Source organism: Dendrobates tinctorius, unplaced genomic scaffold, assembly GCF_039654945.1.
Source record: "Dendrobates tinctorius isolate UK_male_01 unplaced genomic scaffold, ASM3965494v1 ptg000320l, whole genome shotgun sequence".
Taxonomy (NCBI): Eukaryota; Metazoa; Chordata; class Amphibia; order Anura; family Dendrobatidae; genus Dendrobates; species Dendrobates tinctorius.
Genome location: NW_027361987.1, coordinates 1,119,258 through 1,133,805, shown reverse-complemented (window position 1 = coordinate 1,133,805; position 14,548 = coordinate 1,119,258). Strand labels below are relative to the sequence as shown.

The window sequence follows — 14,548 nt, the reverse complement described above, 5'->3', positions numbered from 1 at the left end:
TTATGGAAGAGATTCTCTCTGCTACTTCCTGTAATGTAATAGGTGTATCCACGGGGTTTTGGAAATTTTTTACTTTTTCCTCCATTGCTTTTAGTTTTGCCATTATGCTTTCCTGTTCTTGGCTTAGTTCTTCCTTTGGAATGTCATTATAGAGGTCTCTGAAGTACTGGAGACAGATGTTGCCATTTTGGATATTGATGTTGCTTTTTCTTGTCGTTTGTGCCCATGTGGTTCCATAGTTCCCAGAAGGAGTTGTCTTGGAGGGCATCTTGGAGTTGGTTGAGCTTGATAGAGATGTATCTCTGCTTCTTCCTCCTGAGGATGGTTTTGTACTACCTTTGTATGGTTTCATAGGCTTCCCTCAGACCCGGGTGGTTGGGGTCTCTGTGTTTCTTGTTTGAGGCTGTTCTCAGGGTCTTCCGTACGGCTTTACATTCTCTGTAAACCATCCATTGATTTGTTTTTATTTTGGTCTCTTGTAGTTGACTTTTTTAAGGTCGGACAGTCTGGCCATTGCATAGAATATATTGTTGAGGTCTTTGGCAGCTTGACTCACTCCCTTTGGGTTAGGCTGGTACTCGTAGTTGTAGAAGTGGTGGAGCATCCGCTGTATTTCAGGTCTGCTGGGAGCCTCTTTATACTTTACTGCTGACATTTTGTGCCATTTTTTAGGATGGAGGCCGGGTGAAGCGGCCACTCTGCTGTGGCTTTTGAGTGGATGGTTTCTCTGTAGATTTCAGGTACAGAAGAAGTTGGCTGTGGTCTGACAGGTGCGTTTGTGGGGAGACTATGAAGGCGCTGATATTTACCAGGTTCATATCTGTAATGGCATAATCTACTACACTTCTCCCTACATGGTAGTTTAGTTTACACCTCCCTAAGGAGACCCCTTTGGTTCGTCCATTAAGAATATGAATTCCTAAACTTCTACATACGTTCAGGAGCTTTTTACCACTTTTGTTGACTGTACTGTCATAGATGTTTCTCTCTGTGACTACTGAGTCTTGGCCGTCATTCTCTGCTCCAAATATGTAGATGTTCCCATCCGTGGTCAGGAAGTCGTTTTCTCTCCCTGTTCTTGCATTGAGGTCTCCAAAGATGAGAACTTTGCCCAGGCCCTGATAGTGGGCGGCTTCTCTTTGTTGGATCTCGAAGCAGTCTGGATTGAAGTAGGGTGACTCTGGTGGTGGTATATAGGTGGCGCAGAGGTGGACATCAGACTGAGAGGTGTGGATGGAGCTGCTGATCCTGATCCATATGTGGCTGCCTCCTCTCTTCACCGGTTTGATGTACTGGTGGAGCTCCTCTTTATACCAGATCAGTATTCCTCCTGAGCTCTGGCCCTGTTTGATGTTTTTATTTTTCAGGGCAGGGACAGAGATTTCCCTGTATCCGATGAGCACCAGAGATTCGTTTTCGGCTCTGGTCCATGTTTCCAGGAGGATCTGAATGTCTATATTTCTCAGTCTTTGTATAAAGTCAGGGTCATTTGTTTTACATCCAAAGGTCGAGGTGTTGAGACCCTGAATATTCCAGCTGCTGATTGTAAGTGAAGTCATGTTTCTATATATCTTGGGTGTATATACCTTGTAATGAGTATGGCTGTGTAGATCAAACTGGATTTCTGACTGTTCTGTAGATGTGCTTGGTTGCATCCAGTCACATTAGTTTCCTGCATAGTGCACTGAGCAGGGTCTTTATCTCATCCATATCTCTGCTCTGCATGTATCTGTGTGAGGTCGGTGGACCCCTCCGTGGTGGTCTCCTCCTCTGATGGTCTGATTTTGGGTGAAGAGCTTTGTTTCCTGCTTCTGGAGATAGGATTGGGGTTTTCTGCCTTTTTATTGTTGGGGGTCTTTCAGTGTGATTATGGTCACTGTTGAGTCCAGGCCTCGGTCCTCTGTTTAGTACAATGTATTTCAGCTCTTTGGCCAGGAGGCTGACCCCTTGTTTGTTGAGGTGTTTATTATCATACAGGTGATGGTGGTTTATGGAAAGGTGTTGTGCCAGGGTCACGTTTGGGACAGTCTTGACCCTTTCTGTCAGTTCCATATTGATACTTTGGGTGGTTTGCCTGGATATATCCTTTGTTGGGAGCAGAGATGACAGAATGATTTTGCTGTCTGGGAATTTTAGTTTTGCTGTCTTTGCTAATTGGATAAGTTGTCCTGCGATCTGCTGGTGCTGGTCTGGCAGGTTGTTTGTATGATAATATGGTTTGGGTTGGTAAACCGCGGATTACTGATGACCTCTGTCACCTGTTCAATAGTTGCACAGTGAACTTTTCTGACCCGTTTTCCTGGGAATAGCCATCGTGTATTTAGGTACTTCCCATTTGAGTCCATTATTAGGACAATGTCAGGACTTTGTGATGTCTGGGGTGGGTTAAGTGGCCGCTGATGGGGGTCTGTGATGCTGGCTTTGCTGGTGGTTGGTTCTCTTCTCTTTTCTATCTCTCTCGTTTCTGGTTCACTTTTATTGGTTTCAGGATTGGTCGTATTGGTTATTGTTGTGCTGTTATTTGGCATCTTCACATTCTGGTCAGTGGAGGCCATGTTGTCTGCTCTCTGGCTTGCTTCCTTTGCCCCCTGCTGGGTCAGATGGTGAGGGGTCTGTGTTTTTAGTTCTGCGATCTCCTTTCTGAGTCTCTCATTGTCATTTTGTAATTCATGCATTTCTTCTCTTATCTTCTGTAGAGCTGACTTGTACTCACATTTCAGTTTATTGATCTCACTTGTTACTTGGTCATTTGCATTTCTATGCGAGTTTCTTTGAAGCTCTTCCCTAATTTGGACCAGTTCTCTTTCTAATTGGGATAGGCAGTCTCTGATGGCCTCAGGGGAGAGGTATGAAGAGTTGGGGGTTGAGGAGCTGAACCTAGAGGTCTCTGTAGAGATGTAAGCATTAGAAGTGGCCTCTAGGGGTTGTTTTTTAAAGATTTGTGCCTGTTCTCTGATATGAGTAAAATGGTTTTCAAACTGCTGCAGATTGTCCTCGTCCCTTGCACCATGACATTGTTGTATAGGCTTATGGTAAGTGAGTTGGTGTCATCATCTGCTTGGCTTCTGATTTTAATGTGCCTGCCATTATTAGTGTTGCACTTAAATATATATTTATAATGTTTGCACAGGGTGGTGTGCCAGGCTGAGAGTTGATCTGTGTAGAATAGCAGGTTGTTTTTTCTTTTATCTTCCTCTTTGGTGTAATCAGCAATAAGAGTTTCTGGTTTCTCTCTGATTGTGATTCCTTTCCTGGCTTTACTGCTCCTCTGCCCATGTGGTGTCTCCATGTCTGACCCCCAGGTGTCCTGTGTCTCCAGCTCTGTGCTTTGCTCATTTACTCCTTCTAAATTTGGGTTTTCCATTTTTGTGGTTATATAGTAATTATAATCCTTATTTCTAAGAGGGTTAATTTGTAAGACGTCTATAGGTTGTTTGGGGTTGCAGGATGGTCCTACCTTTGGATGCTCAGGTCTCTGGATGTCCGATGAATGCTGCCTGTTGTTTGCAGTCTGTCCTCCAAGAGATTCTTGCTTGGTCCTTTAAATCCTCAATTTCTTCCTCTTTCATAAATAACCTAAATTGCATATCAGACCAGATCCCTTTTCTGTTCCACGGAGTTGATTTTTTCCAGGTTTTGTCTTACAGTTGGCTCATTACAAGGTATAACAAGAAAACACAGAATGACAGATTTGCAAAAATACTCTGCAATAAAAAATGGCAGTAATCAGCAAGTGCTGGATAACAAATACAGGGTATATAATTGATACTTTTTCTGCGCAAAAAAAGTACATCAAGCTGCTCCACCACGTCAAGGTAACCCCTATCGAAGCAGTCCCTATCTAATGCATTAAAAATCTGAACATGTGAACAGTGTCTAATATGAAAAGGATTCAGACAGGCCACTCCCTAATATGGGCTTGTGGCCTGAGACAGCTCTTATTTGCACGTCACACAAGAGAGGGGTGGGGTCTCCCAAACCATGCAAAGCAAGGAAAAAAGCAGATTAAAAACACAAATGTGACATGCACAATTGTGAACACGTCGATCAGACAATACTCACACCACCCACTAACTGAGATAAAACAAGAAAACACAGAATGATAGATTTGCAAAAATACTCTGCAATAAAAAATGGCAGTAATCAGCAAGTGCTGGATAACAAATACAGGGTATTTAGTTGATACTTAAATGTATATCAAGCGGCTCCACCACGTCAAGGTAACCCCTATCGAAGCAGTCCCTATCTAATGTATTAAATACCTGAACATGTGAACAGTGTCGAATATGAACAGGATTCAGACAGGCCCCTCCCTAGTATGGGCTTGTGGTCTGAGATAACTCTTATGTGCACGTCACACAAGAGAGGGGTGGAGTCTCCCAAACAATGCAAAGCAAGGAAAAAAACGGATTAAAAACACAAATGTGACATGCACAATTGTGAACACGTCGATCAGACAATGCTCACACCACCCACTAACTGAGATACAACAAGAAAACACAGAATGACAGATTTGAAAAAATACTCTGCAATAAAAAATGGCAGTAATCAGCAAGTGCTGGATAACAAATACAGGGTATTAGTTGATACTTTTTTTGCGCAAAAAAATGTACATCAAGCTGCTCCACCACGTCAAGGTAACCCCTATCGAAGCAGTGCCTATCTAATGTATTAAAAACCTGAACATGTGAACAGTGTCTAATATGAACAGGATTCAGACAGGCCGCTCCCTAGTATGGGCTTGTGGTCTGAGTCAGCTCTTATGTGCACGTCACACAAGAGAGGGGTGGGGTTTCCCAAACCATGCAAAGCAAGGAAAATATGGATTAAAAATACAAATGTGACATGCACAATTGTGAACACGTTGATCAGACAATGCTCACACCACCCACTGAGATACAACAAGAAAACACAGAATGACAGATTTGCAAAAATACGCTGCAATAAAAAATGGCAGTAATCAGCAAGTGCTGGATAACAAATACAGGGTATTTAGTTGATACTTTTTTTGCGCAAAAAAATGTACATCAAGCTGCTCCACCACGTCAAGGTAACCCCTATCGAAGCAGTGCCTATCTAATGTATTAAAAACCTGAACATGTGAACAGTGTCTAATATGAACAGGATTCAGACAGGCCGCTCCCTAGTATGGGCTTGTGGTCTGAGACAGCTCTTATGTGCACGTCACACAAGAGAGGGGTGGGGTTTCCCAAACCATGCAAAGCAAGGAAAATACGGATTAAAAATACAAATGTGACATGCACAATTGTGAACACGTTGATCAGACAATGCTCACACCACCCACTGAGATACAACAAGAAAACACAGAATGACAGATTTGCAAAAATACTCTGCAATAAAAAATGGCAGTAATCAGCAAGTGCTGGATAACAAATACAGGGTATATAATTGATACTTTTTCTGCGCAAAAAAAGTACATCAAGCTGCTCCACCACGTCAAGGTAACCCCTATCGAAGCAGTCCCTATCTAATGCATTAAAAATCTGAACATGTGAACAGTGTCTAATATGAAAAGGATTCAGACAGGCCACTCCCTAATATGGGCTTGTGGCCTGAGACAGCTCTTATTTGCACGTCACACAAGAGAGGGGTGGGGTCTCCCAAACCATGCAAAGCAAGGAAAAAAGCAGATTAAAAACACAAATGTGACATGCACAATTGTGAACACGTCGATCAGACAATACTCACACCACCCACTAACTGAGATAAAACAAGAAAACACAGAATGATAGATTTGCAAAAATACTCTGCAATAAAAAATGGCAGTAATCAGCAAGTGCTGGATAACAAATACAGGGTATTTAGTTGATACTTAAATGTACATCAAGCGGCTCCACCACGTCAAGGTAACCCCTATCGAAGCAGTCCCTATCTAATGTATTAAATACCTGAACATGTGAACAGTGTCGAATATGAACAGGATTCAGACAGGCCCCTCCCTAGTATGGGCTTGTGGTCTGAGACAACTCTTATGTGCACGTCACACAAGAGAGGGGTGGAGTCTCCCAAACAATGCAAAGCAAGGAAAAAAACGGATTAAAAACACAAATGTGACATGCACAATTGTGAACACGTCGATCAGACAATGCTCACACCACCCACTAACTGAGATACAACAAGAAAACACAGAATGACAGATTTGAAAAAATACTCTGCAATAAAAAATGGCAGTAATCAGCAAGTGCTGGATAACAAATACAGGGTATTAGTTGATACTTTTTTTGCGCAAAAAAATGTACATCAAGCTGCTCCACCACGTCAAGGTAACCCCTATCGAAGCAGTGCCTATCTAATGTATTAAAAACCTGAACATGTGAACAGTGTCTAATATGAACAGGATTCAGACAGGCCGCTCCCTAGTATGGGCTTGTGGTCTGAGACAGCTCTTATGTGCACGTCACACAAGAGAGGGGTGGGGTTTCCCAAACCATGCAAAGCAAGGAAAATACGGATTAAAAATACAAATGTGACATGCACAATTGTGAACACGTTGATCAGACAATGCTCACACCACCCACTGAGATACAACAAGAAAACACAGAATGACAGATTTGCAAAAATACGCTGCAATAAAAAATGGCAGTAATCAGCAAGTGCTGGATAACAAATACAGGGTATTTAGTTGATACTTTTTTTGCGCAAAAAAATGTACATCAAGCTGCTCCACCACGTCAAGGTAACCTGTTATGAATGAGTCACCGGAGGAGGAAAAAACAAAAATGCAAGCTAAGTCCAGAAAACCAGAGAGGTTGGTAGCTAGCGGACTGCAGACCCCTGATCCTATTCACAACAACTAACAGTAGCCGTGGAGCGTTCCTACGGTGGTCCTAGACGCCTCTTCACAGCCAGAGAACTAAATAAGCCTAAAGAAAGAAAGGGGAAATCTAAACTGCCCCAGAGCAGACCCCAAAGCAATAGACAGCCCCCAACATGTATTGTCGGTGAAAACAGATGAAAACACAAACACAGATAGAAAGGCAGAGCAAACTATGGGGCCCAACTAACTAGATAGGAAAGGACAGAAAAGATGTTGGCTGCAATCTGCAAAACCCTACCAAAAATGTCTCAACATGTCTGATAGGAAAAACGGCCCTGAAGTCACTAGACTTCAAAATCCCTATATCAGCACTCCGATATATTCTGAAGACAGAGCAAAAGAGATTTAAACAATCAGGGACAAAAATGGAAATTCAGCAGGGCCCCAGTCGGGGCTGGCAGAACACAAAACTAAGCAAATCAGACAAAATCTTATGGAACAATAACAGAGCAAAACTTAGCTTTAGAAGACAGGAACTGAACTGGAGGCCAGAGCTCAGAGCGGAGAAATCACCAGCAACCCTACAGGGCGTCGGCTGCCTTATATCCACTCAGAGATTCCGGATGTCCAATCGCAATCCACCTGTTCAGGTGACAGGTTTCTCCCATCCAAATCAGTTTCACCACCTCCTTTCACCAGCAGAGGGAGTTCATCGGACATCAAAGGTGAACGAGAAAATGAGCTCACAACAGTACCTCCCCCTTGAGGAGGGGTCACCGAACCCTCATCCACGCCACCAGGCCGATTAGGATGGGCCCGATGAAAAGCAAGAACCAATCTTTCGACATGAATATCAGATGCAGAGACCCAAGAATTATCCTCCTGGACATAACCCTTCCACTTAACCAAATACTGGAGTCTCCGTCTAGCCAGACGATAATCCAGTATCTTCTCAACCTCATATTCCACATTACCTTCAACCAATACAGGGTCAGGAGGTGCCACCACAGGAACTACTGGCTCAACAAACATCTTCAACAGACACTTATGAAACACGTTATGGATCTTAAATGTAACAGGAAGAGCCAATCGAAAAAAAGACCGGATTAAGAATCTCCAAAATCTTGTAAGGTCCAATAAATCTAGGTTTAAACTTTGGAGAAGCCACCTTCATAGAGATATTCTTTGATGACAACCAAACCATATCACCCACCTTAAACCGGGGACCAATGGTCCTATGCCGGTTGGAAAACCGCTGGGCCTTTTCCTGGGAGAGAGACAACTTATCCACCACTTGGTCCCAAATCTGGTGCATTCTCTCCACCACAGTGTCAACACCTGGGCAGGCAGAAGACTCCACCTGCCCTGAAGAGAATCGAGGATGAAACCCAAAGTTACAAAAAAAAGGTGACATCAAAGTGGCAGAACTAGCTCTATTATTTAAAGCAAATTCGGCCAAGGGCAAAAATGAGACCCAATCATCCTGATCGGCAGAGATAAAACATCTCAAATAAGACTCCAAAGTCTGGTTTGTTCTCTCCGTCTGCCCATTGGTCTGAGGGTGAAACGCAGAGGAGGACAACTGAATTCCCAGCTTGGAACAAAAAGTCCTCCAAAATCTAGAGACAAACTGAACTCCTGTGTCAGATACAATGTTCTCAGGAATCCCATGCAAGAGAACCACCTGTTGCGAAAACAAGGGCACCAACTCTGAGGAAGATGGCAACTTAGGGAGTGGTACAAGATGGACCATCTTAGAGAATCTACCACAAATCACCCAGATAACAGTCATTCTCTGAGAGACAGGCAGATCAGAAATAAAATCCATTGAAATATGGGTCCATGGCCTCCTGGGCACCGGCAAAGGCATCAACAACCCACTAGAGTGAGAAAAAGGTTTAGACCGGGAGCAAGTCCCACAGGACTGCACATAATTCCTGACATCACGAGATAAGGCGGGCCACCAAAAAGACCGACTCATCAAATCTTTAGTACCAAAAATACCTGGATGACCAGCCAATGCGGAGCAATGAACTTCAGACATTACTCTCTTCCTCCACTGGTCAGGAACATACAATTTTCCAATGGGACAACGCTCAGGTTTGTCCTCCTGAAACTCTTTCAGAGCACGTCTCAAATCGGGCGAGATGGCAGAAAGAACTACCCCCTCACCTAAGTTGGTAGCAGGCTTGGTCACAATAGGAGAATCAGCAAAAAAACTCCTAGAGAGGGTGTCTGCCTTGACATTCTTAGTGCCCGGAAGAAAAGAGACCACAAAATCAAAACGTGTGAAAAACAAGGCCCACCTAGCCGGTCTAGGATTCAAGCGTTTGGCCGACTCAAGGTAAATCAAATTCTTGTGGTCAGTCAGGACCACGACTTGATGTCTAGCTCCCTCCAACCAATGTCTCCACTCCTCAAATGCCCATTTTATGGCTAACAGTTCCCGATTCCCCACATCATAGTTGCGTTCAGATGGGGAGAACTTTCGGGAAAAGAAAGCACAGGGATTCATTTTAGATGTTACCAGATCTTTTTGGGACAAAACAGCTCCTGCACCAATCTCAGAAGCGTCCACCTCTACCTGAAACGGGAGTGAGACATCAGGTTGCCGCAAAACCGGAGCAGAAGTGAACCTCCGCTTCAGCTCCTGAAAGGAAGAAACAGCCTCTGGAGACCAATTCAGCACATCAGCACCCTTCTTAGTCAAATCAGTCAATGGTTTGGCAATACCAGAAAAATTAGCTATAAATTTACGATAAAAATTAGCAAAACCCAAAAACTTCTGGAGGGCCTTCAAAGAAGTGGGCTGAACCCAATCATAAATGGCCTGTACCTTGGCCAGGTCCATTTCAATAGTTGATGGAGACAAAATAAATCCCAAAAATGAAATCCTCTGTACACCAAAAAGGCATTTCGACCCCTTAACATACAGGGAATTCTCCCTCAAAATCCGGAACACAGTCCGAACATGTTCCACATGAGAGTCCCAATCCCTGGAAAAGATCAAAATATCATCCAGATAGATGATCAAAAATGTATCCACAAAGTCCCGGAAAATATAATTCATGAAGCACTGGAAGACAGAAGGGGCATTAGTGAGCCCAAAAGGCATCACCAGGTACTCAAAATGTCCCTCCGGAGTATTAAACGCCGTCTTCCATTCATCCCCATGCTTAATGCGAATAAGATTATACGCCCCCCCTGAGGTCAAGCTTGGTAAACCAGCAAGCACCTTTAACTCTGGAGAATAGATCAGAAATCAGGGGTAACGGATACTGATATTTAACAGTAATTTTGTTGAGGGAACGATAGTCAATACAAGGCATAAATGAACCATCTTTCTTGGCCACGAAAAAAAAAACAGCACCCAAGAGTGAAGAGGATGGTCTAATATGACCCCTCTCCAATGACTCCTTAATATAAGATCGCATAGCCTCGTGCTCGGGTACAGATAAATTGAAAAGTCGACCCTTGGGAAATTTACACCCAGGGCTCAGCTCAATTGCACAGTCATAACTCCTATGAGGAGGCAAAGACGCAGACTCATTCTCACTAAATACATCATAAAAGTCCGCCAAATAGTCAGTAACATCATGCGACTGGGGAGAGGTGGAGAAAACAGGAGTGTCACTAAGGGCACACCGACAACCCCAACTCACCACAGACACAGATTTCCAAAACAAAACTGGATTTTGGATTTGCAACCAGGGAAATCCCAGAACAATGGTATCATGCAAATTATGCAACACCAAAAATCTGCAATCTTCTTGATGGTCTGGGGCGACCCGCATTACCACCTGGGTCCAAAACTGAGGTTTATTCTTCGACAAAGGAGTAGCATCAATACCCCTCAAAGGGATAGGCGTCCGTAGAGGTGTCATAGGAAACCCACAACGTTTAGCAAAATCCAAGTCCATCAGGTTCAGAACCGCTCCTGAATCCACAAAAGCCTTGGCGGAAAATGTGGACAGGGAGCAGATCAGAGTAATTGCCAGAAGAAACTTAGGTTGTACACCACCCACAGCAAATGTGTGTGCAAAACGTTTCTCTCATTTAGGGCAGACAGAAATATTATGAGAGGCATCTCCACAGAAAAAACACAGCTTATTACGCCTTCTGAACTCCTGACGTTGCGCCCTAGACAAAACTCTATCACATTGCATAGGTTCACACATTTGTTCAACAGGTGGCAACATTTCTCGTGTAATTTTACGTTCACGTAAACGCCGATCAACCTGAATGGCTAATGACATAGAATCATCAAGACCTGAGGGAACAGGAAATCCCACCATAGTATCTTTTACGGTTTCTGACAAACCCTTCCGAAAGAGAGCTGCCAAGGCACCATCATTCCAGGTAGTAAGGACCGCCCACTTTCGGAATTTTTGACAGTACAACTGCAGAATCCTGACCCTGGCTCAATGCCAACAGGACTTTTTCAGCTTGATCAATAGCATTAGGTTCATCATACAACAACCCCAAGGCTTGAAAAAATGCATCCACATTAGTTAGAATAGGATCATCAGGTGTCAAAGAAAACATCCAATCCTGGGGATCGCCGCGCAGCAAAGAGATGACAATTTTAACCTGCTGCACAGAGCTCCCCGATGAGCTAGGCTTCAAGGCAAGAAATAATTTACAATTATTCTTAAATTTCAAAAATTTAGACCGATCCCCAAAAAACACATCAGGAGTAGGGATCTTTGGTTCAGCAGCATGTGAATGAGCAACATAGGCGGAAATTCCCCGCACTTCAGCAGCGAGCTGCTCCACACGATCAGACAATTGCTTAATCTCCATTAAGAAAAAATTCCTCCTACGGCCCCAGAGAAAAAGAGGAAAAAATATACATTAGAAAAAAAAAACAATTCTGACTTTTAATTTTTTTTTTTTACAATTCTTTCCTGCTATTGAGTACCCTAGAATCTGCGGTATGGCTGGTGATTCTGTTATTTTGAGTCACCAGAGGAGGAAAAAACAAAAATGCAAGCTAAGTCCAGAAAACCAGAGAGGTTGGTAGCTAGCGGATTGCAGACCCCTGATCCTATTCACAACTAACAGTAGCCGTGGAGCGATCCTATGGTGGTCCTAGACGCCTCTTCACAGCCGGAGAACTAAATAAGCCTAAAGAAAGAAAGGGGAAATCTAAACTGCCCCAGAGCAGACCCCAAAGCAATAGACAGCCCCCAACATGTATTGTCGGTGAAAACAGATGAAAACACAAACACAGACAGAAAGACAGGCAGAGCAAACGATGGGGCCCAACTAACTAGATAGGAAAGGACAGAAAAAACCCTACCAAAAATGTCCCAACACGTCTGATAGGAAAAACGGCCCTGAAGACACTAGACTTCAAAATCCCTATGTCAGCACTCCGATATATTCTGAAGACAGAGCAAAAGAGATTTAACCGATCAGGGACAAAAATGGAAATTCAGCAGAGCCCCAGCCGGGGCTGGCAGAATACAAAACTAAGCAAATCAGACAAAATCTCATGGAACAATAACAGAGCAAAACTTAGCTTTAGAAGACAGGAACTGAACTGGAGGCCAGAGCTCAGAGTGGAGAAATCACCAGCAACCCTACAGGGCGTCGGCTGCCTTATATCCACTCAGAGATTCCAGATGTCCAATCGCAATCCCCCTGTTCAGGTGACAGGTTTCTCCCATCCAAATCAGTTTCACCACCTCCTTTCACCAGCAGAGGGAGTTCATTGGACATCAAAGGTGAATGAGAAAATGAGCTCACAACAGTAACTCCTATTGAAGCAGTCCCTATCTAATGTATTAAAAACCTGAACATGTGAACAGTGTCTAATATGAACAGGATTCAGACAGGCCACTCCCTAGTATGGGCTTGTGGTCTGAGACAGCTCTTATGTGCACGTCACACAAGAGAGGGGTGGGGTCTCCCAAACCATGCAAAGCAAGGAAAAAAACGGATTAAAAACACAAATGTGACATGCACAATTGTGAACACGGCGATCACATGCGGCTCCGCTCCGTACACTTTGTACTGTACACATGCGGCTCCGCTCCGTATACCTCGTACACATGTGGCTCTGCTCCGTACACCTCGTACACACAAGGCTCGGCTCCGTACACCTCGTACACACGCGGCTCGGCTCCGTACACCTCGTCCACACGCGGCTCCGCTCCGTACACCTCGTACACGCGGCTCCGCTCCTTACAGCTCTTACACACACGGCTCCGCTCCGTACACCTCTTACACACACGGCTCCGCTCCGTACACCTCTTACACACGCGGCTCCGCTCCGTACACCTCTTACACACGCGGCTCCGCTCCGTACACCTCGTACACACGCGGCTCCGCTCCGTACACCTCGTACACACGCGGCTCCGCTCCGTACACCTCGTACACACGCGGCTCCGCTCCGTACACCTCGTACTGTACACATGCGGCTCCGCTCCGTATACCTCATACACACGTGGCTCTGCTCCGTACACCTCGTACACACGCGGCTCGGCTCCGTACACCTCGTACACACGCGGCTCGTCTCCGTACACCTCGTACACACGCGGCTCGTCTCCGTACACCTCGTACACACGCGGCTCGTCTCCGTACACCTCGTACACACGCGGCTCGTCTCCGTACACCTCGTACACACGCGGCTCGTCTCCGTACACCTCGTACACACGCGGCTCGTCTCCGTACACCTCGTACACACGCGGCTCGTCTCCGTACACCTCGTACACACGCGGCTCGTCTCCGTACACCTCGTACACACGCGGCTCGTCTCCGTACACCTCGTACACACGCGGCTCGTCTCCGTACACCTCGTACACACGCGGCTCGTCTCCGTACACCTCGTACACACGCGGCTCGTCTCCGTACACCTCGTACACACGCGGCTCGTCTCCGTACACCTCGTACACACGCGGCTCGTCTCCGTACACCTCGTACACACGCGGCTCGTCTCCGTACACCTCGTACACACGCGGCTCGTCTCCGTACACCTCGTACACACGCGGCTCGTCTCCGTACACCTCGTACACACGCGGCTCCGCTCCGTACACCTCGTACACATGCGGCTCCGCTCCGTACAATTCGTACACACGCGGCTCCGCTCCGTACACCTCGTACACACGCGGCTCCGCTCCGTACACCTCGTACACACGCGGCTCCGCTCCGTACACCTCGTACACACGCGGCTTCGCTCCGTACACCTCGTACACACGCGGCTCCGCTCCTTAATCCTCTTACACATGCGGCTCCGCTCCGTACACCTCGTACACACACGGCTCCGCTCCGTACACCTCGTACACACACGGCTCCGCTCCGTACACCTCGTACACACAGGGCTCCGCTCCGTACACCTTGTACACACGGCTCCTCTCCGTACACCTCGTACACACACGGCTCCGCTCCGTACACCTCATACACACGCGGCTCCGCTCCGTATACACACGGCTCCGCTCCGTACACCTCGTACACACGCGGCTCCGCTCCGTACACCTCGTACACACGCGGTTCCGCTCCGTACACCTCGTACACACGCGGCTCCGCTCCGTACACCTCGTACACACGCGGCTCCGCTCCGTACACCTCGTACACACGCGGCTCCGCTCCGTACACCTCGTACACACGCGGCTCCGCTCCTTAATCCTCTTACACATGCGGCTCCGCTCCGTACACCTCGTACACACACGGCTCCGCTCCGTACACCTCGTACACACACGGCTCCGCTCCGTACACCTTGTACACACACGGCTCCGCTCCGTACACCTCGTACACACAGGGCTCCGC

General features: G+C 46.0%; 1 protein-coding gene across 1 annotated transcript in view; it reads left to right on the top strand.

Moving 5' to 3' along the window:
* Window positions 1–2,966: 2,966 nt before the first annotated feature.
* Window positions 2,967–14,548, top strand: part of LOC141073910 (oocyte zinc finger protein XlCOF29-like) — a 49,138-nt gene continuing 37,556 nt past the window's right edge. The window contains exon 1 of the mRNA XM_073561447.1: window positions 2,967–3,032. Coding sequence (XP_073417548.1) covers window positions 2,967–3,032 — 66 coding nt within the window. The remainder of the gene's footprint in view (window positions 3,033–14,548) is intronic.